Below are 24065 nucleotides of genomic sequence, written 5' to 3'. Positions count from 1 at the left end.
CTGGTGCCACTAAAGGTGTCCATTCCAGTATACAGGAATCAAACATGGACTCCCTTCATTAAAAGAAAAAAAAAGAAACCCACTAAAACTTTTACAAATAGCATGTTTGCTCCTTGCACCAACTGTGAACACAGGCCTTCCCTATCAAATCAAATGTTTACTGAACTAATTTGGCCTTGTATATGTTTTTGAGGCATGGCCAAAGGACACAGCTGAACGTCCACAGAGACAAACCTCTCCCGCTTTGTTGTCCGCAAACAAGCATGGTTCCACATGCTAACGGCAGACGCTCGCAGACATGTACGTCAAAAGGCGGCGCTGCTGGTAGTAGTAAACATTCGAAAGGAACAGGGGTAATTCAGTTGATAAATGTCAACCGAAATGAAGCTATCAGCTGAAAGCAATTTCCTTGTGCTCTGCCTGTGTTGTGCGCCAGGGACTTTGGGAGATTTTTCACCCCTCCATCGATCATGAAGCCTCTGTTCTAGGCCAAGGTACACAATGCCCTCAAATTGCTGACATATGGACCAAGAATCACCACAAAAACCTGACATTTCCACCCCGCCCTCCTGTGTCCCAGCCCGTCCACTCCTCTGCTAAACTCTTGTTTATCCAGTGACTCTGGTCTGTTTGGACCATTAAAGAAAAGCCATAGACAGAGACACAGCTCTGGTGAGCAGGCATTAAAGCCTTGACCTAGAACTTGTGACACCAACCATGCAAAATAAGTTCACTTTGAATTTTTTTATGCATCTATTTGAAGAAGCGAAAATGCATTGTCATAAAAACAATGTAATTAGCAGCTGTAAAATTGCTCCAATCATCAAGTGATTGTTGGGCTGTGAGATTAAGAGTGGGCAGACTGAAAATAAAGTCTGTCTGACTTGAGGGCTGCCTGTGACCAGTAGCGGATGGAGCAAAACAAATTATGATAAAGATGATGACACCAGCCACATAATGGTACAGAAAGCCTCCAGCTGTTATAAACAGCAGGCAGATTAAAGCAGAGCCTGAGGCAGTGCGTGTGTGTGTTTGTCACTGAGTAGGTTTTTTTTTTTTTTTTTTGTCCAAGATTTCTTGTTACGGGTTTTATCAACTCCTGCAAACCTGTTTTTCTCAAATGAAGTTTTGAAAAGTGAAGCAATTTAAAGCCAAAGGAGGCCAAGTTCAGAACATTAAAAGCCTCTTTTCCTAATGGAAGATCACGGTGCCAGCAGCCGGGGCCCCTAGAAGGTCCCTGCACAGGAAAAGTCCATTATCACTCCTGCTAATGGAGCAGGAGGCGGACTTTAAACCAAAAAGTAAAGCAAATGAAAAGAAAACACGAGAGAACAAGATGACGCACATGCTTCAAAGCAGTGTTTCTTTAATGGGGTCCATCAATAATGTTTCTTTCCTGACTTTATTGTGTTTAAAATAGAGTAGCCATGTTATCAATCCTAGACATTGACAGAAATTAAAGGTCTTTTTTCCCCCTCCCTCCTGATGTGCATTTATAACAGACTTAGAATCAATGTGAAACAAATGTTTGGCAACACGCTATTGGTATCTGCCTAAGTATCAAGAACAAACTGAGTCTCACTCTTGCCACCAAGACAAACCCGCAGCCAGTTTACATTCGGATGAGCGCGCTTGTTTTGTATAAACAGACAGCCCCTGTGGTAAGGAGTTTGATTAGGAGGAGGCCCACAAATCCCATTAAAAGGCCATTCGTCGCCTGTTGGATGTTTGTTTGAAGACAGGAAGAGTAACAAGGAAGAGGAGGGAGGTGACAGGCAGTCTGTTTTTGTTGTTGCCATTTTCGTGCCAGTTTCTGTTTACGCCCTTATGCAGCTGGATGAAGATATCACAGCACTGATGGGTACTCAACGGTGTGGTCAAGAAAAAAAACGGTTTAGTTTGTGCGTTCAACAGCCCAAAATGTGCTTCCGTTGAGGATCCAGAGGCATCATCCCCATCTCGTTCATGTCTCTGGCTGTGAAATATGTAACTGAAGACTTCTAGCTCTTTTGTTTTACAATCATCCCAAAAGCTCCTTGGTCTTGGCTGCAAGCTGTTTGTCGATGTCGGCGGCGATGTTGTCTGCCATCTGCTGAATCTACATAAAAAAGGGATATTTAACTAAAAACTTGGTTTTGATCTATCTACGAAGTGACTAGTAGACTTTGTACCTGTTTTTCTACGAGTCGTATGGTGTCCTCAGAGTGGCCCTCTTTTGCCTTTTTCACCTGGGTGACAGCATTGGAGCGCACTTTTCTTAGAGAGTCTTTAGCCTTGTTGCTGAACTGCTTGGCCAACTTGGCAAGGTTCTCTCTGTGCTCCCGTGTCACTCTGCAGTAAAAGAAGAAAACAGTATCTTGATGCTAAGGATTCACACCTAAGTAACAGCTCACAAGGTGCTAAATATACCTTTAAAAATTAGAGATTTCTTCAACTCTGATATTTTATACACAAAGCATTGTGCCCTAGTCAGAATAATTAATTGAAAAAAAAATCTAAAATATGGGTGATCTTTTTGTTGATTCCCTTATGTGTGGTGACGGTATTATAATTACATTGTATAATTCTAATTTTTAGTCCTCTCTAATGCAAAACATTTCATTTGTAATCTGAACACCTCACAGCTTCATTCAGTTAACCAGCCCATGTGCAATTTGGAGGTGTGTGTTTTTATCGACAAATGGGAGCCTCACAAACAGGGAACCTGATCATTCTACATATTATCACTTCTAACTTGTCACATATTGACGCTTGATCAAGTCCTCTGTGCGTCACATACTGACGTGCAGGGGGTACCCCTCTCCTCAGAATTTGACGCGCAGGGTAAATGACTGGTTTTGGACAACGTATCATGTGACCCGTGACAAAAAATATATATTTTTTGAGGTTTAGCCTACAAATTTACTTTCATAGCTTTAGAAGTGTATGGTAACATGTATACTACTGTTTTTTTTTTTTTAGGTTTTGGGGTTAGGGTTAGGGTAAGGGATGGGTTAGTAGTATGTTTTTACTTCACAGCTTATGGAACATTTTTTGGGAATTCCTGCTACAGCCTGTCATGAACCCAGCATTTCAGTTAGTGACGAGAGGGGTATCCCTGTTGCGTCAGCATCAAGACGCGTAGGTGACTTAACCAAGCCTCAATATGTGACAATTTTGGAGAGAGAATGAGTTGGATCATGACATTATACATTTTGGAGAAAGGATTTTTGTTTAAAATAATTTTACTGTGATCCCTTGGGTTGCTTTCAAAATACTGGCATAGTGCACAGCAGGCGTGTATAGAAACGACTAGATTGTAGCGCTCACCTCTCCAATGACAGTTTCTTGCCAGTGTTTACAAACCACACGTTAGGGATTAGCTGCCACCCTAACTGCCAGGCTCTTCTATGCCACGACAATAGAGTACCATCACCACCTCACCAGGTTTCGGCTCTATTCATGAGTGCACTGAGCTCATTGTGAACCTCTAAAAAAACCTTACTCAATTGCTTCAGAGACCATCCACATTTTAATGTTGTGGTGTAGTCCCAACCTGTTTTGAAGGCTTTATTAACAAGAAAACACATTAATACTAAGAGAACACCACACCAAGTGTCCCAAACTGAGACTAGGTGGCTTCTTTCCTGCTATGACGCTCTACTTGTTTAGACGTGTAAATAATTTATCTGAGGGTTTCTAATTACCTTAGAGGCAACGGATGTATACAATCCAGCATCTATATACAGACTGCTTTAACAAACATTTTTCAGAATAGGTTGCTTTAGGATCTCTGAGAGTTTCAGAATGGTGCCATGATTTGATGCTACTTGCACAACAGGTTTAGTCATGAATTTTTCTCAACACTAAATATTCCAGTAAGGCCTTTAATGGTATTATGACAAAGAGGAAGTGAAAGGAATCAACAGCAACTCATCCACAAAGTGGAAGGTCATGTAAAATCCCAGAGTGGCTAAATAGGTTTTGAGGCATATAGAACACAAAGGTCACAACTTTCCAGGGAGTAAACAGCTTCTCACCTCTAAACTTCATGCTGGAATTACCTTAAGAGCAGTGTGTAGAGAGCTTTATGAAATGGGTTTTTATAACCAAGCATCTGGAGCCAAGATTCAGATAAGTGTGCAAAGCACCGAAGCGGATGTGGTGGTGTAAGGATCATGGTCTCTTTAGTAAGGGATTATGCTTCTCTTTCTTGCAACTAAATGGACATTTCTAGGTTTGGCATAAGAACAGTAAAGTGTGAAGTTTAAAGTCAAGTAAGGACAAGCTGGGACTAGCCCCTTTGGTTTAGTAGCAATAAAATAGGTTGTCACCATTCCAAAATAATTGGACAGTATTATACTCAGGGCACATTTTAGCATTGTAAAAAAACAAAAAACAAAAAACAAAAACTACTATGTATTTACTATTTGTCTTTTTTCTTCTCTTCTCTAAAAATCTCTTTCTCCTTTCTTTTTAGCATCTTTGCAAACGTAGCACACTTCTATTTATCTTGTTTTTTCACTTTTTCATAATGGAAGGGGACATTCTTCGGGACCATTGGCGGCTCTCCAAGGCAGCGGCCAAAAGCAGCTCCTCTCGACAATTTCACAAGACGATACAAACTAGACATCAAACCCACATCTATGATCGCCAACGCCTGCTGGAGCTACGGTCACAAAATGTTTTAAATACTGACATTTCTGACCGTTTAAAAAGCTGCAGAGTGCTACAGACGGACGTAAAAAAAAAAAAAACAACAGCGGAAAAAAAAACGGACAGAGGAAGAGATGCACGAGACGGAGAAAGCAAGGCTGCAGAGGGGGGCTAACTGGGAAGCTAAAGAGTAATCCTCGCAGACCTCCGCTTCCATCAATCCTGGTCTTCAACGTCTGCTTGTTGGAAACAAAATGGATAATCTCCGACTGGAACTCTCTTCAAAAAAGGATTTATGTAACTGCTGCGACATCATTCTGATGGGGTCTTGGCTGCGTCCAGCAGTACTGGACGGTGCTGTTGGCCTGGGGGGGCTGATGCTGTACCGCACCGAGACTGTTCCCAGGCAATCTTCAGCATCTAGGAAGAAAGCACAGCCCTCTGGAGGTGAAAATGAGGAGAGCACTCTAGATGCTTCCCTGCCAAATGCTGAAATATCCCCAGCTGGCTCCTCCCGGCCCCCTCCGGCTTCCACACCTTCACCAGCATCATCAGTCGCTGCTAAACCTGCCGATGGCAACACTGCTGCTTTACCCACGTCAGCCTCTTCAACCCAGGGGGCTACCACCCTCACAGCATCGTCATCATCGTCCTCTTCCTCCCCCGAGCCAAGAGAAGCGAGTGCTTCAGGAGCTGGAGGCAGTAGTAGCAGCTCAACAACAACTGCTGCTGGACTTATCAAGGCTGCACTTTAAAAAATGAAATTGTCCAGAGAGCCGTTCTAAACAAAATTTTTTTTCTTTACACTTGTGTGTACAAAATGACAAAATGAATCTAAGTCTAAGTAATAGCACCCCATAGTATGTAAAATAGTCCTGGCTTATGTGTTTACCTGTATGCAAGTGCAAACGACTCAGCATGGCTCAGTATCTGAGACAGAGTGTGAAGCCCGGGCACATGAGATTGGAAAACCCTAAACTGTCAGTGTAATGACAGGTTGCACTGAGATACAGTGACATGAACCCTGGTATCTGGGGTGGTCTTTTCCAAAATGAAAAACGTCCACAAAGACATGGATGAGCCAGTGTGGATGAACTTGATCGGCCCTGAAAAGGCCCTGACCTTAATGCAAAATAAGGCCACTGGGATAAATTCAACTTTGAGCCATACATTCTCATCCAACATTACTGTCGAACTGTATAAATATCTACTGAAGGAGATTTCTATGAATGTTCTCCTAAACCTTGTGGAAAGCCTGTCCAGAAAAACAGGCATCATATTAAACACATACATCACAGCCCCCTCTGTACTAAAATATTATTCTATGTATGATATTTGATGTTTATGAAAAATTAAAATGAAACTTCTCATCTCTTTTAATAACCAAGTACCTAAAGTCTGATTTAAAACATGTTCTTCCTAAAGTTGCCTATTGCTTAAGAGAAGACAATCTGATCACTTGAGTTTAGGATCTTTTTAAGTCGGATCAGGTAAAAAATAAATAAATAAATAAATAAAAACACAGTTAAATGGCAGAAAAATAATAACTGTAAGTCCAAAAGAAAACTTCTCAAGAAAGCCTAAAGTACTACTGAATGCCAAAAAGTGAGAAGATCAGCAAAACTATTTTTGCATTTCTTTGCATCAAACACAACTACAACTTTACCTGATTACAGTATTGCTGAGCACAAGAAAATAAATTTGAAATGTAAATGCACAAAATTATATCTTCAGCTTGGCCAAATGGGTATACTTAGTGCTTGTTAGCCTCCGACTTAAAACCTTGTAGTTCTGACTCAGTGCTTTGAACTACAATCACTTTGAGGACATAAAGCCAAGTTGGGGAAAAAATAAAAAACCCAAAACAATCCTCCCAACAAGTTTACACCCACTTTGCATTTGTTACTCAGAGAATTACTGCTTCCCGTTACACTCTGCTTTTCTTGCTCTTAATTGGCTTTTTCGTCTTGTTTTTGCTGCGGGAACAATTTTGCAAACAATCCGAGTGCCGCGTCTATTTACTGCAAACAATGCAGCCTAATTACCGATTCCAGGGCCAATCAAGAAGCGCCCTCTCTTTGGAAATGCAAATGGAGACTCAGAGCGTGCCGGGACTGATTGCAGGGGGAAAAGCAGACCGACTCTTGTGTCCCTCCTCTGCCAGACTAACACCTGCTGCTCCACGTGCACACTATCGCACATGCACATAAACACAGGCGGCATACGGACTCACGTGCACATTGTGTATATGTAAAAACCGTAGTCTTTACAGAGAGAGAACAGTTTTTTGAGTGAGTGACGGATTGTTTTGTGTGAGGTTTTTTTATTTGGCAGCGGACAAAATAAAAGGGCAAGAGACATTAAGCCACAATGGAGAAAGGAAGAGGCTGACCTGACAATCAAATGAACACACTGAGGTTCACTAAAACCCCAGAAAAATCAACAAACCTGTCAGCTGCAGTAAAGATTATATATTTATCTATCAAAAGACGTGAAACAAAAAGCATGAAAGATACAATGTGAGAATTCGCTGTAATATTTGAATATAAGAAGATGTTTCATGGGAAGTAAATTGCAGAACTTTGCATAAAAAAATAGAAAAGCATGGGAAAGAAAACACAAAAATGACAAAGGAAAAACAAAAGTGAACAGAAGATGGAAAAGAAGGAAAAGTGGTAAGTGCAGGAAAGGCTTTCTGGCCTCTGGCGTATTTGTGTGTCAGAAGGGGGACTCACTTGGGAACGGGCACCTTGATGATCGTCCCGTCCACCTCTGGGTTTAGGTTCATGCTGCTCTCTCTCAGGGCGCGGGTGGCCGCCGCTGTAGCCTGAGGCAGGAGGCAGAAATACACACATAAAAAAACAACTTCAGCGCTGGTGCGAAAGGAAAAGCAGAGCTGCGGCTGCAGGTAGTCACTGCGCTCCAGCTGGTAATCATTAAGGTGGTGTGGCAGTGTGTGTGTGTGTGTGCCAGGGGAATCCGTGCAGCGTGGAAGTGCCCTGGGCCACTGTCAGCGCCGGGCCTCATGGGACCGGACTGAGAGGTTGCAGGGGCACAGAGTTGACCTCTGACAACCCCACAGGAGAGTCTGCCTGCGCTGGCGTTTGATACATGAACACAAACATGTGTTTCAGCTCCTCTGCATTCAATAAATAATGTTTGGAGAGTTCGAAATAATGATGATTAGTCAAACTATATTAAAACACATATACAAAGAAGATATGTTACAATTCAGAACTAGATTTAAACCTTTTAAAATATAATGACTTCTTATAAGATTAAAACACATCTTACAGGTTAGAGGGATTATAATTAGAGCTACAGGATATGAAGAAAGCGTCCAATATTAGAGTGACAACATTGATTCTTTTAACCAATAATTTTCTCACTGCTCTCTGTATTTTCTATCATCTCAAAGTCCTCCTAACACTTTAGGACCTTGATCACAAAGATCTAAATCAGGTATGGGAATAAAAACAACAATAACAGTCCCTCCTAAATGGATGAATATATTATTTTCAATCATGGTATTAATTCACGGCATTTTAAACATTATAACCTTCTAAATATGATATCAAAATCATCCTTAAAAGTTGTTATATAGCCTATGTTGGCATTACAATTATTTCAACAGGTGCAAAATGAAAGGACAACTAGCTTGGCTTATTAAAAAGAAGATTAAATTAAAATATTTTCTAATTATAATTCTTTTTACAAAACTTCACATTTGCTGATTTAAAGGTTTAGCTGGTTTCTTTAGCACACTGTAACATTTATTTGTGTTATATCAGTCTTCATCTGCATTTGACCTCACCTTCTTGAGGGTGATTTTATTCCCCCACCCATAAAAATAAAGCTTTATATCTGTTTTTTAATCAATTGTATCATTAAAAAAAGTTTTTAACTTTCTAAATGTTGTTTACATATTCCTTTATAGATATATGGATCTTTCTTATCCATTTATTTTATATCCCTGCTGTGATATTGTAATTTTTCCTTGCAAGAGGAACATTAATATTAATTATAAATACAAAGGCTGTTTAATTTAAAACAACATTTGACTCTCTACGCTGATGATGTTTTACTTTCTTTCTAAAATTCTTAACCATTTATCTCAAAAAGCACCAAAACCCATCAATTGTTCAAAGGCAACGGATTATTCCTCTAACCGGGATTCATCCCTAACAGCCCCAAAGTTCAGACCACCAAATTATTTGATTACAGACCGGAAACATTAAATTTATGGGTAATAATATTTCTACAATCCTAAAACACGTAAAACTGTTAAACCATAACCTGCTTAAATTTATGTGGATCTCGTATACGTTTATAGTAAAAAAATAAAAAAATAAAAAATAAATATATATATACACACATATATTATATATAAATATATACTTTACTTAAGCAGAAAAAAAAAAAAACTTATTTAAGGTCCAGTATTCTAAGGACAGGCAATGAGACCAATAACTAAATCACACCAACAAGTTCAGGTCTGAACTGAAATAGAAAAAAATAAAATTTTTGAACAGTCTAGTAAAAGTGTGGACTTGAACTTTAAGAATGTCATTAACGCTTAAAAAACCCGAACTGGGCTAAATCATAATAAGCTACAGCTACAGTATGGTATGCATATGCACATGGGACAGGAAGCTATTTTTTCAGCTGCATAACAATTCCCTTAACTGACCTTCTAAAAGCATGCAAAAGTGTGATACAAAGAAATTTAAGCCATTCAATTTCCTCCCACCACCCGCTACCCCACTCTCTGCCTTTGACGGCTCCTTCTGGACTTTTCCACTGGGGGGAAAGAAATGGCAGCAAGATTAAAGGAATTTATTTGTGAGTATTAAATAAATTCATGAGGTTTCTTTTCCTTTGTTAAAGTCATCCGGAAAGCAGGCCTCCAGTTGCTTTCTGAGTGCCGGGTGATAGATTCATCCCATACCTATGTTTGATTGTTCTCAGCATCGAATTCATCACAGCTTCCTCTCTCAGATGAGCACTGCAGTGGTTAGCCCCCCACCAAAAAAAAAAGAAAAAAAGAGTGTAATTCCTCTGAAAAAGGAAAGAAAAAAATGCTGGGCAGGTTCTGGTTAATGTGTTGCGAATGAAGAGAAATTACGGTGAGGTTTTGCATCAAACGCTCTCGGCCCACTTCAAAGGGAGCAGCCGAATAGAGAAGAATGTGATCGAGAGGCTATGTCTATCTTAGGACACTTAAGGAGCACAACATTAAGATTCCTAAACATAGGCATGCAAACACTAAACTGCTTCATTTCCATGTTAGTTACACCGTTTTTCCAAGGTGCTCATGATGAATGTATAAAAAACAACGGCAGAGATCCTGCAGTGGCAGGTAATGGATAGGTGTCATTATAAACCTATTCCACCTGGGTACTGAGAACTCACCTCTGCACCGGACATGGGTAACATGGGTCCTGACAGGGCGGGGTGTAAAAGCAAGAGTGGGTGTCTGTCTGAGCATGTGTGGTCTGTGGTTAATGGGAAATTAGAAAAATACAAAAAAAATGAAGAGTAACTTTTATCCCATTTTATCTATAAGAATATAACACTATTCTCACAGTCTAGATCATCTCTGCCGCTCGGTCCTCTTCCGAGCCATCTTCTCTTCAGATCACTCCAGTTTTTCTAAAAGATTTCGGTCTGAGATGGCCAAAACATTTTCATTTTTTAACATTGATTTTAAAAAGTCTGTCAGAAAAAGAGGCCTACGTTTAAAGAATTTCTTGTCGCTATACAGTGACTTATCAGGATAAAGTCATGTGATCATTTTGTTCTTTGTGTTTCTCATCTTGAGGAGCAGCTAAGAGAAATGAGCCTCACTGCTACTGTATCTAAACCACAGGGAACAAAGAAGTCATAAATGACTTATACGATCAATCGTTAATTAATTTATATTTATTGTTAATTGTTTTTTTTATGCTTTCTTTATTATAATTAATAAATGTACTGATATTAGAGACTAGATACTTCAGAGTGAGAATTACCATAGCAAAAAAAGATAAATTTATTCAAAGCTTAAAGTTGTTTAAAAGATCACAAGACTCCTTATATTTCAATTTATTTTGCTGAAAGACAGTAATCAGTATAAAAACTTCTGAAATAACTGTTCTCAAATATAAATCAAAGGTTAGAGCTGGATATACTGTATATATATTGTTTATTGTTTATTCTTAATGCACCTTTTTCCTCCTTGTTTGCACCTTCTTTGACTTCTATGCCAATATGTGAAAAGTGAATTTCTCCGCTGTGAGATCAATAAAGCTTATCTAATCTAATCTAATCTAATTAATAAGATTGGTTAAAATGATGGGTTTCACATTGAAGTATTGTGTGATCACCCATCTCCCAACATTTTTATTTTATTTTTTAACTCTAGTGGGCTTTATTTTATTATTTTTGAAGGTAGGAAGAAAGGAAAGAGGATTAGAGAGAGGGAGAACCCGTGCTGCAAAAGTCAACAGGCTGAGACTTGAACTTGAGATGGCCGTGTTGAGGACAGAGGCCTCTGTACACAGGATGCGCTCTTGACACCTGCACAACCACAACTGCGTCCTGATCTCTCAAAATAAAGGAAAACGCAGCCGATCGATAGGCCTGCTGGTCAATTGGTGCACCCCTACTTTTAACCAGAGAAGCCTGTAGTTATGAGGCATAAACCTTAATTAAGTGTTAATGTGACAGGATCTTTGCAAAAATGCATCTTGAGGGACTGTCACAGGGCATTTCTGTTCAGTGTTTTCTTTAACATTAGTGATATCTTATAAAAAACTAAAACAGAGCTTGAACAGGAAGCTAAACAGACATAAAACACATTGTTTGACACTCCTATATATTATAGACATGATCTAATAATGTCGAGTTGAATGCAGATTCTTGCATCAAAGCGTCTGGACACCTCTGACCCCTTCAAACCAAATCTACAAAGAAATTGAAGAAGTTAAAAGAAATGGAACGGGGAAAAAAAAGAAAAATAATCAATTTCTTCCTAACCCAGGGGTAAAATGAGGTCATTTCCTATCTGGGACAACTCACAAGTAGACATAAGCATACTACAGTGCACGCTAACCCCTCTTTGCTATCTTTCACCTTCAGAACAAAGAGCTCCTTGAGTGATCAATCAATTAGCATCTGAGACTCAGGGCGCAGAGAGAGACTGGTCAGGTTTCATTTACACACAGAGTGATGTGGGGTTCCAGTTCTGGTCTGGCTCACTTTTCCCTCACCGAAGACCATCTATCTGTCTCTGCTTTGGCTTATTTTTACAAAGCTTATTTATTCAGTGCTTGTCCAGAATGAGACAAACAGATACAGGTAGGAAGAAACTGCAAGGGACTGAATGTGTGTGTGTGTGTGATCGTCTTACTTCAGGGAAGCTGCTCATGTTGACCATAATGAGTTGAGGTGACTTCATGGAGATCTGACCCAGCTGGTTCAGAGGAAACTTCCCATCTTGAGTCGTCACCACAATGTGATCCAGAGCCCCTAAATAAATACAGACCAGAGGAGGTGTTTTATTTCTTTATTTATCCACAGTGATGCACAAGATATGCACTCTAAAAATGTTGCAAATGGTGGAAACTGTGAAAATTTCACAGAAATTATTCCTGTAACACTTTTTAGGCAACACAAGATTTATAAATTTTCAAGAATTTATTTATTTTTATTTTTTTAAGCACAGGTTTGGCGTTATATACAGAGATGGCGCTCTATTGTTGTTGGTCTCCATTGCGGTAACATTCTTAGGCTTGATATTTAATGCAGAAACTGAATGAATGAAAACAGAATCAATCATTTAGTTTCTCAGCCTCACAAACAGAAACACAAAAGAATTTATAGCAGAAGCCACAAATAACAGATGTAAAAATGAAGCCTACTGTCAAACTGTTAAAAGTTTCCATGATCTTTTGTCTCCCCTTACAGTCACCAGCGATAGAAACAAGAGTTTTGCCAACAAAAGCTGACTCCTGACCCACCCTCTCTTCATCCCTTTTTTTTTTGCTTCCTTGCTCCATCCATCCTTCCCCCTCCTCCATCATGCTAACCTCAGACGCAGTTGTTTCCTTCTCCTCCACCTCTGCCTTACATCATCCCCTCCCTTTTCTCCCCCCCAGGGGGGGCTTTGCTGGTGCTGTGTGCGGGGAAGTGGGGTGACGGTGAGGTGAGCCAGTGGTGTAATTTTCTCTATAGGATCAATTTATCTTTTGATTTGGAGGACAAAAAAAAAAAAAAAGATATACTAATCAGAGAGTCAATGTGTGTAAAATGTATTAAGAAAAACATATGTGATCAACTGAATATTGCCCGGATAACGCAGACATTATATATTCTAGTTTGATGTTGAATGTAAGGTTGTCCAGATGTTTAAATTCAAAGGGCAGCCACTTAATTTTTTATCTAAATTTCCTCTGCTACAATATTAAATGACCTCCTACATATGAACCTGCAGCAGACAACTCTATTTGTGCCTTAATGTTACTGAAATAGATCTTAGTTTTGGAGCTTTAGGTCGTTTTATATTTGAAATCAGGCTTCTGTCTACCATTTGGAAATTTAAATTCCATGAATCCATGAATAATCCTACCTTCTACATCAGATGATGCTCTATTAGCAACAGACACTGTATTTTATCTGAACTGGAACTGCTGCTGGACTGTCTTATGTTTCTAAACATATCCATCTTTAATCATAAATCGACTGATAACTTCTTTCTGCTCACTATTTTTATGTTGCCAAAGAGATAGGCTAACAGTATGTGCTAACACAACTTGATTATTTGGCTTGTAACATTTTGAGAAGATAATTCACTACTTTAATGCTATATTCTTCAATAAACTCACTACTTACTACTGGCAATGCAAACAATGTGATTGCTAGACTAACATTAGCAAACTTGGGTTCTATGTTTTGATATAACTTGTTGATCATTTGAATCAAAGTGCTGTTAAAATATGTTCCCCTGCTTTGCCAATTAAAAAAAAATTACTTGAGATATTAAAACATTTATCTATTCTAACAACAAGTGTTTTCTTTGAGCTATCTCTCCTTCACTTAAATCATTTGTTACAAGAGAAAGACAGACAAGGTTCTTTTTTTTTTGGCCTTGTTGTAAAATTGAAGAAAGAAATACTTTTAGCTGACCAGCCATAATAATATCATGATAAAAAGGGAGAGAAAGAGAATTTTAATCTCAAGTGCTGCCAGATAAGTTTTTTTTTTTTTTTTTAAAGCACTATTATTCTTTTCACACATGTTGGGGTGTAAAGTTATAATGATGTTAATAAGCAATGCATTTTCATAGACAGACACTGAAAAAGAAAAAATGTGTCTCTATTCAAAGGTCACTTCATCCTATTTTTCTGTTAGGAACTAGAAGCTTTTAAATAGTCTAATAAAGTGGGTTATATTCATAGATAATAGATTTGATATTTAGAGGCATTTTCTGATTTCTTACTTTTACATAAAAGTTTTTTTAAGCTATTACATTTGTGATTGTTGAATTATTCAGGCATTATGAAGTAATGAAACAAAGCTAATGCCTAACATAATAGATGATTCAGCTTATGCATGTTCTCTTTTTCTTTAAGATGGACCCAAACTACACTGTTTTTACCGACCGGAATAAATGTAGGTATAGAATTATGCTGGTGAAGATCAGTCGTTAGGTCATAGTCATTCCAAAAAAGTTCAACAATCCATTGGAAATTGTTTCCAAGTATGAAGACGTTTCACTTACCATCCAGGAAGCTTTTTCAATTGGTAATGAAAAAAGAAACAATCTTGGAAACAAAGTCCAGTGGATTTTTTTTTTTAAACTTTTTTTGGAAAAGGCTTAAGTACTTAAAATAAATTATAAGGGAAAAAAACAAAAGAATGAAATTTTTCATACTAAGCTATCACTCTGGTACTGCTGACTCCTGCAACAACAAAGCAATTTAGGATTTAGCCCCAAAACAAATGACCTATAAGTTCTTTGTTTACATAGAAACAAAGCTAGTTTCCAAGCTGTAATACCCATACTTAATCAGCACAATATGGTGAACAAGTTGCCGATCTCCCTACATTTCCTGTGTCTCGTATCCCTGTGACTTCCTGTTATATGTCTGACGCACAAACAGGTCTATATGAGTACGGATTCATAGCAACACACAGCCGAAGATACAGTGATATCCAAACACAATCTCCCACTTGTAGGTTTAATAAGACCCAGATGAGAGTCTCATAGACCAAAACCACATACAGTTGTATGAGACATGCACACTCTCGGACAACTGACGTCATTTGATTCCACCGTCTCATGTCTGCTGTCAGATCCAAGTCCTGCTGCCTCCCTGGATTATTGTGCAGCTGGACAGAGGAGGGATGCATAGACATTCAGAGGAGAGCAGGGATGGAAGTCTGATGGAGGGAGAGGACAGAGCAAAGGGATTCATCTAAAATAGATGAATAAGACTGTAGAAGGAAGGGAGCTGAAAAGAAAAGAAAGAAGGACATAGAGGTCATGCTAAAGTGGTAGAGCTTCTTTAGGGATTTAGAATGTGTGACTTTTTTTTTAACCAGTAAATAGAGTGAAATTTGCACATAAGCAGCAACCACATCTTTCACATTTTAGTTGTGTAAGAAAACAAATGACCCCCGTAAATCTAAACACCTTTGTTTATTGATGAGGTTAAATGGGGAACATCGTTTTTTTACATTGGCCCCTTGATTTTACATTATTACATTATGTTCTACTCACCCATATTAGTTTTGTGTCATTTGGAGCCGTTCTGAAGATATTCGGTTTTGTTATATCTAAGTAAAGTCTTCCTATGGGCAACGATTTGAAGGTACAAACTAAACTGTTCATAATTTATTCTTTATGGTACGCCAACATTCATAAAATGTAGGCGAATCACTGTCCCCCAGACATCCGCGGTTATATTTTTTATATTTATATTTAAAAAAAAAAAGCAGAGTGTGTATGACGTTGCATGGGCTCAGGCCAAATATTGAAATATAATATTATTAATCTGAAATGCTCCAATGAATCAACCAGAGATTGCAGTCATCTAAAACTATTGCAATAAGGAATCTTTTTAGCGATCTGCACAGGACATTCAGAAATAAAATCATTATTTTTTTTTTCCTTATTCATATATAGAAGGGCTGTAAGAAGTTTCAGTCTGTGAAAAATATCAACTAAGCTGATATAATTTAATGCATTTTTCCAATCCAGAAAAATTGGATACAGGTTAGGTACCTATGCTAATATGTCCTATTGAAAAAACAAACAAAAAAACATATGTGCTACAGTCCAAAAACTGTTTAAAAACATAATCTGGGAATCAAGTTAGCTAGAGATCAGACCATTTCTTGTAGTATAGACAGGATAACAGTATGTGAGTGTTTCACTTTCAATTGTTTAAATTAAAGTAAATTTCTAAAGTTTTTCATACATTAAAATGGAGAAAATGATGGAGTGTCCAGTATACAGCACAGTGTTGCCCCTCCTCCACTTGTTGCTTTGCACTGTGGGATAACTGAAGGCGACTGCCTTTTCCCCTTTTGAAAATGATTTCTGTTTCAAAGAATACAGACATGAATGTAGAAACTAAAGCTGGGAAACTAATCAGTTATTATGTTAACACCATTATAAAAACACAGCTGGACAATCTGCACGTGGCATGTCTGTTATGAAGCTAAACCTTCTAAGAAGCCGATATGAGGAGGTCAAAATTCCAGGGTTTCCTTATAAGAGCAGGAAAGAAACAATTTTGTTTTCAAGAAGCTCATTTACATAAAAACTAAATTTAACATGGATTATTAAAAGTTTTTACCGGAAACTACGGATTAGAATTATAATAAAGAATTTTTAGGGATTCATTTTTTGATCAAAATATTGTTATGGTGGATTGTCCTGTCTGCTGTAGGAATGAATGTTACTCTTCATTTTAGCAAACTGAACAAATTTGATTATTTTAAACATTTCATCTTAAGTATCTAAAATAATATATGTTAAGTAAGTTTTAAACACTGTGTAGTCAATCTACATTCTCATGCATAATTTTCAGTGTTAAAAAAGAAACCCCAAACAGCCAACTGATGAATCGGGGGATGGGTGGATTAGTAAAACATAAGACAAGTCAGGAAACCACAGGATCATAATAATGTAGGCTTATTTCAAGCTGAATTCAATAAGCTAAATTCTCCAATATGCTTTTATACTTTAAACTTATATAACCTAAAATTAAGAATGTGAAGAAGATTTTCTTTTAACAATTTAAATTTCAATATTTTAAATCATCATTCTCAAGGAAAATTTGTCCAGGCTGGAGACATTTCAGATACTGTACGTCCAAAGTCCTCATAGTCATGGAAAAATACTCATACATGTCTAAAGTCCTGTTGGTCTGGTTGGGAATTAAATGTGTAACAGAAAACCAAGAAGGAAGTAATTCTCTAGTTTTAAGAAAGACTTTGATTGCCGAGTCCATCTATGGCAGCCTCTATTAAACACCCCACTCCTGCAGTCTGTTAGAACCCAGAAACAAAGGGTCACGGCCTGGATGTAGTTTGGGAAACAAAGGCCAAAGCCAGGTCAAACTAACGTCACACATGGATCTCCTCATATTAAGCCCCGCGGTGCTTAGTGAGCTACATGGAAACACAAGACAGGCTTGTATCTGAAAGTAAAAATTTGTGTTCCCTATTACTTTTTATTTGTCTGGGCATACAGACAAGCCACCTGAGTCATCAGATGTGCACGCAGAGGCCACACACATACATATATATTTAAGGGTATAATGGAAGATTTTCGCAAATTTTTTAAAAGACTCGCCCTCTCCACTTTAAAAAAAAAACTGCGCACATGCACAACCCTGTACCCACTCCAGACAGGGAACGCCTATTAAACGCTTGCGAGAGCCCATTTCTCCTCATGCCCTCTCTGTTTAAGTTGCTGTTTGCATCGCTCATACGAGCTTACTTTCCATAAGATTTGCAATTTTTCCACCATGTCAGACTCACCACTGGTAAGTGAAAATAGGGACGAGCACGTAGGACGGCCTTACGTAAACATATCACCAGAATGATTGACAATTAGGACGACCACTTTGATGATCCATCCTGAAAAAGAACATCCTCCACTATACCTTTAAATCAATTGGTGATGCACCACTGTGGTTTTTGCCGGCCCATATTCAGTTCTGTTTAACCTTAAAGTTTGACCTAGTGATTTCACTTTTCTCCTTAATGCCTATAAAAAAAGAAGTTGATCTATGTTCCATTTAGTTTTATTAAGAGATTAAAATTCACAAACTTTTAACAACGTTTGTATTGAATCCAAATGAAAATTAAGACATTTCTAAATGATTTCTAGATGTGCTTAACTTTTCCGAATTTTTTTTTTACCATAGATTAACAAAAAATGGGTCGAATGAATGTGCTGTGTCTTTGGTTTGTTTGTTCCTTTGGAGCAAAAATACTGTTTTCATTTTTTTTTTCTATTAATAAACAGGATCAAATTCTCTTTCATTTCTGTTCTGTCAATCTACAGTCATAATCGAATAAAACACCTGCTTTATCTGTGCACCTCCACTATACCTTTAATAAACCCAGGATCGTAGCAAGTTACGTTTCTTATTAAAAGATTAAGAGATTAAAAGATTATTACAGCAGCAATATCCACTAGTTTTCTTTTAATTGAAGTGATTTTGTCCGCTTACAAAGAAAAACAAAAATTTTGTTCATGAGCTGTGTAGCATGCTATATATGAGTCCTGTTTTGGTCAGGGTGAGGGTGCTGCCCTGAAAGAACCAGGACATTATAGCGAAAGCATTTCATGATTAATATCCAGAAATAAGAAAGCTTAATAAAATATCACTAGACAATGAACAAATCTGACTTAAATCTATACCTATTTATCTATTTTTTACATCTGTCCTTTTCATTTCGCCAATAGCTGTCAAATATGCCGCTTTAAGACGCTTTCAGGATGCTGCTTTAATATGATTCATTAAATTACATCATCTTTCCCAATCACCACTGGATGCTGTAAATGTAGCACAAATATCCAGAAGCTGTGAGATCTCCTTCAGCGTCTCACATCTAGGTGCTAGATGTGGTGCTTTACGTTTTTGCTTCATCATTTAGCTACCGTACTTGAATTTAGCAGGAAAATAAAAGTCACACGGAGTATTGTGCTGCGCGGGGAACAGGTGCGTCTTCAGCTGTGTGCATGTTGGATGACAGGGCTTTTGAAAATTTTTAAGTTTTAATGATATGAAAGCTTTGACTGATAAAAAATGTAGGCTTTATTATAATTATACATATTCTTCTTCCTATTAGAGGATTTATTCACCTGTAGCAGTTTTTGATGCATATAAAGACATTTTCTGAACTTTTTTAAATGACACTGGTGTTTTATTAAACCTGTTCATCCAAATAAAACTCTTAAATGCATTGCTTTTTTAGTATATAACAAACTTGATAGTGATATATGAAGCTGAGGGAACATTGGTAACAAGGCCTCATGTACTACATTATTTAAAAACAGAAAATGGCTTTAGGGCAGCATGAACTGAAACTAACTCTACTTGTGCAGGTCTGAAGCTCTCTTTAAATTTCAAAAGGGGATTTGCATGCAACTATTTTTCCTTTGGGGAGAAATCCTGCTTCATCTTGCTATAAAAGCTGTTCCCTGGAGAAAAAAAAAAGAGTGAAGCAAACAGGAAATGTGTGAGGAGGTCCAAGAGACATAAGCCAACTACCTGGCGAGGTTCGGATGCTGAGGTTGCGTGTGAACTCATCTTTAAGTGCACCGAGAACTGCAGTCATGTCCTCCTTCACTTCATCCAAACTGATGATGTCTTCCACCAGGGCTGAATTAATATTCACCTTAGCTGACTGGCCCTTTGCCTTGGCTTAGAAGATGAAAAAGGAGAAAATAAAGCTCAGATATAAGACAAATAGCATCTAATCAACAAGCTAACATTAGAGCCAGGGGAAGTGAAGATGTTGCACAAATCAGAGCTTCAGTGTCTGTACTGACCTTTAGCCTTCTTGGTGGCGTAGAGCCTGATGCATGCGGGAGCAGGGTGCAGAGAGGTGCCAAGACATGTTGGTGGTCTGACACCGATCCATGAGGTGACTGTGAGGGGGGGCCTGGCATGCCGAGCCAGGGACTGACAGAGAAGAGGACGCAGCAGGTTCAGGTGATTCAAAGCCATGACTGCAAACACATTAAAAATGGAGGGTATTTGATAAAAAAAAAAAGAAACAAACTTGACATACAGATTGCACACATCATAAATAATTTATATATCATTTGATAGTTGCACTGAATATATTCATCAAAATGAGGTAATAGCTCATGTTAGCCAGCAGGAGGTAGGCCAACATCTTCCAACTTCACACAGTGTAAAAGACTCTTCTTTAATCTATAAACTTATGATAATTAGCTACAGAGTTAAACTCGCTTAAAAATAACCTTAGCATTAACATTTCTGAATTATATTAAAATAAAATATGGTTCAAGTTAAGACTGTAATTAATTTACATTTAGTAAAAAAAAGCATTCCTAAATAAGCAAACAGCTTAACCAGGATATGGAAAAGTCTTAGCACATCCTGTACAAACAAGGGGCTCTCTAAATAAAAAAAAAACCCTGCATTAGATACAAGTTTGGCAAAAGATGTAGATTGTTTTGCATTGAGGTAATTTGTTTGTTTTCATGTGATTCGATGAAGTGTCTCAAAAAAAAGAACTCGTCATATTAGCAGACAGTTTCGTAAAATGGTTTAAATGGTTTAAAAGGCACCCAGTTTGTTCTGTGGAGCCTATATGGAGCTCAATGTTCATAATGTGTGCATTTTAATAGTGACAAAGAAAAAACTAAATGTGACCAGTAAGAAGTTAAAAGAAAAGAGTCAAAAGATTTAAGCATGAATTAGTTTATAGTTGTTTTCTATTCATAAGGCATTGCATAGCTAATTATTTTAATTATTAATTATTGGGCATTATTTTGGTTGAATTCTAAGGAACAGTATATTTAATTCCAATGTATTTCCCCCAACAACTTATGTCATAAAATAGAAAAATATGCAGCATGTACTTTCAGGAAATATTTTTGAATGCAGCAGAGAATTAAGGAATCAGAACATTTAACTTTATGTAGGGACCAATGCATTAGTATTTGACCTGCATTTTGAACCGTTTTTTAAATAAAGATGCATCAACATGTCTGCTGCTGGTTGGTGCCTTCGTAGACTTAAAAATAATCAAAGTTATTTTGATGCATTAAATCAACGGTAAAAAGCTAATCAAAGATCAGAGACGATCAAGGAAAGATTGTCAATTTCTGATCACTGGTGCACCTCTACTTTTTTAAATTCTATACTTGCTAATTTATAAAGGAATAAATATGTCAAGATAGTTTATAAAATCCATTAATCAGAAAGGACAAATAAAATCATGCAGTTTAAAGATAGGTAAATTTTTTACATAATGAAACTAACTAAAACCTGGTTACCGGTAATTACAATGTTCTTAATTAGAAAAAAATTGAAAAATAAAAAACCAGAGTAGTCTAAAACGGCTGATTCTGCATAAAATCTCACAAACAACAGCATCAGCATTATATGCAGTTATAGACTTTTCTCTGTTGTCTTCTTACACTGACAAACCTACAAAGATGCAAGTTTCCAAAAGCCACTGTGCACTCCTAAACAGGAACACAACAAAGTGACTTCATGCTCTGCATATAGATGAATCGGAGCTCACCTTGCAGCCGGCCTCTTGACTGTGAACTCTGTCACTGACCCGCTTCCCGCACATGCAAACAAAAACCCACTCTACAACATATAAGCCCACACAGACAGCACCCAGTAAAGCCTGTCTTTCAAAATCAGTGGCTGTAACCTCTTGTGGAGCGCTGCTCCCTGACTGGCATCTCCTATTATCTGGGGAACACTGGATGAGGAACATGCCATCGGTTCTGCACTAAAAATGTTCACCCACAGAGATCTTGACAGTGTTCCTACTGCAGTGTAATTCACACACATTTCTGAGGGTTTTAATTCCAGCAAAGAAGTCAAAAAAGTAATGACAGTAAATAATCACTGAAAACATCTCCTGTCTTATATAAAATACTAATGTGTCCTCATGTAAAGCTAGAATCCTCACTCTAATCTTTGCTGTCAATTCAAGAAACCATATTTAGGCTAGACAGCGGACCACCGATTCTGTAACAGGCAGCTGAAACTGGGAGGTTTCCTCACAAGGCGATATGATTCGCCACACAGTGGCGGAGCTGACAGGCAGAGATGTGGGAAGGTGACAGATCTCCTTACAGAATAAGTCAGGCGAACAAAGTGAAGTCCAGGTGTTCAATGGGATACTGTAGTCTCATATCCTGTAGGTTTCACAACCAGCTGCAGCCACGCCCCTGCTTCTTCATCCAACAGTGAGGAGCCAGCTGGTCAGCCCGCATGCTCTCACTGTTTGCTTTGGAAAGGAACACTAAAGAGTATCTGATAATGGTCTGCATCGCTCTGCCTCCTCAAACAAATTTCCTACTGGGAAAGGGTGGGAAAGTCAATAAAGTAGAAGAATGAGAATGAAAAAAATGATTTTGGATTTCTGCTCCGGAAAATGACAACCTGTTATTTAAGGCTGCAACTAACGATTATTTTTTAAAATCGATTAATCTGTCGGCTATTTTCTTGATTAATCGTTTAATAATCATAGCAAAAGATTCCTTAAAGAAGACTTTTTGCAAAATTAAACCAGGTGAAAATAAAGCTTTTTTCACTTGAGGAGTGCTGAATAGAGCTTATTGACATACTAATTTTTTATTTTTTTTTAATCTTAAATGCAAAATGTTTCCTCGTTTTTTTTTTTATTTTTTTTAATTTTTTTTTATAATGTTGATATAACTGCTGCTCAAGGTGGGTTTCTCTGTCAACTAAAGTCACATTTTAGATTCTCTACACTCCACTTAACAATTGATCAATTACTAAATTAGTTGACGATTATTTCAATAATCGATTAATCTGATTAAATGTTTCAGCCCTACTGTTATTACTTATTTCCAAATGACTCTAAAATGTCAGTATGTACTACTTTGTTTAAAAAAATTAAAAAATAATACAACCATCAGTGTGTGAGTGTGTGTGTGAATGGGTGAATGACTGAATGTAGTGTAAAGCGTTTTGGTCAAGTCTCCTGACGCTATATAAGTATACATTTACCATCTATCAGACCTTTGACATGTTTTTTAATTAATAAGCAATTATAAATCTAATTTAAAAAAAAAGGCTGAAGAAATCTATAAATGGTTGTTAGTCCGCAAACCAGTATCAAATATAAGGAAAAAAGCTATGAAAATGTGGGGTAGTAGTACATTGGTATTCATCCCATTTTAATCCAATCAACCTTTAGTTTCAGTTTAGTTTATCGCATCTAACATTAACCATTACTAGTACATACCTCACCCTTAACTTAAATCTAAATTTCATCTGATCTTTGTCTCAAATCTAAGCAAACAAAGTAAAGAGAAGTAAAATCTTCTCACTTTACATCAAAGTCCTCAATTTAGTGGTTAAATGCGCCTGGAATGTCCTCACTTGGAAGCAGGTACAAGTACACACACACACACACACACACACACACACACACATAGACAGTCAACCTAAAGCTACAGTTTTGGGTAACCAGACAACCTAACTTATCTCTCTAGCTGGCCAGAAAAAAAAAAAAAAAAATACAATCATGTATTTGGTTCTGATCTTTTTAACTGTGGATAAAACTTCCCAGCACGTGACAAAGTGCTGAACAACACCACTCACCATAAACACAACAAATAGACCCTGAGCCCCCAATAATGAAGGATGCACAGAATAAACAACAATTGCAGAAGCATTTATGAACGGTGTTTTTGAAGTGATTTGTTTTTTTGTGATTTTTTAAAATCACAAATACAAAGAACAAAAAAAATATATAATAATAATCTGTGTATTAAAAATACCAAGAAACCTTACACAGTGAAATATGAAACTATCAAAATATAGAGGCATATTTAACCTAGTTAACTAAAGCTTGCTGAAGGTCGAGTAAATATTGTGAGTGAGCTAAAAAAGTCAACGCAAAAAAAAGTTATTAAACAAATATATGCTGTTGCTGCAACAAAAATATAACCCGTAGCTTTAAATTGCACACAATGCTTCACTTACTTATTCGGGGTCAGGCTTTATAGAAGAAGCATGTTAGCTAAAGGAAACCCTGCAGTTGACGACTTTTTCGTCATCAACGAAAGGAGCTGTCAGAGTCGAGTGTGCTCGATATAGTTTACTGGTCACACCGATATGGTGGGGTAACACTTCGCTAATGTTGTGGCGTTCAGAGCACGTCGTGTATTCGGGAGGTGC

At 37.6% G+C, this 24065-nt stretch overlaps 1 protein-coding gene across 1 annotated transcript; it reads right to left on the bottom strand.

Moving 5' to 3' along the window:
* Positions 1-1185: 1185 nt before the first annotated feature.
* mrrf (mitochondrial ribosome recycling factor) lies at positions 1186-24001 on the bottom strand. Its single transcript, XM_015381001.1, has 7 exons — positions 23871-24001; positions 19691-19870; positions 19410-19562; positions 12026-12144; positions 7371-7462; positions 2172-2331; positions 1186-2098 (listed from the first exon to the last, which is right to left on the bottom strand). The coding sequence occupies exons 2-7, from the start codon at positions 19866-19868 to the stop codon at positions 2021-2023; spliced, it is 780 nt and encodes a 259-aa protein (XP_015236487.1). The 5' UTR covers positions 19869-19870; positions 23871-24001; the 3' UTR covers positions 1186-2020.
* Positions 24002-24065: the final 64 nt, after the last annotated feature.

This window comes from Cyprinodon variegatus, unplaced genomic scaffold (assembly GCF_000732505.1).
Source record: "Cyprinodon variegatus isolate N-32 unplaced genomic scaffold, C_variegatus-1.0 Scaffold227, whole genome shotgun sequence".
NCBI lineage: Eukaryota > Metazoa > Chordata > Actinopteri > Cyprinodontiformes > Cyprinodontidae > Cyprinodon > Cyprinodon variegatus.
Note: the sequence above shows the minus strand (reverse complement) of the source record. Positions and strands in the feature narration are given on the sequence as shown.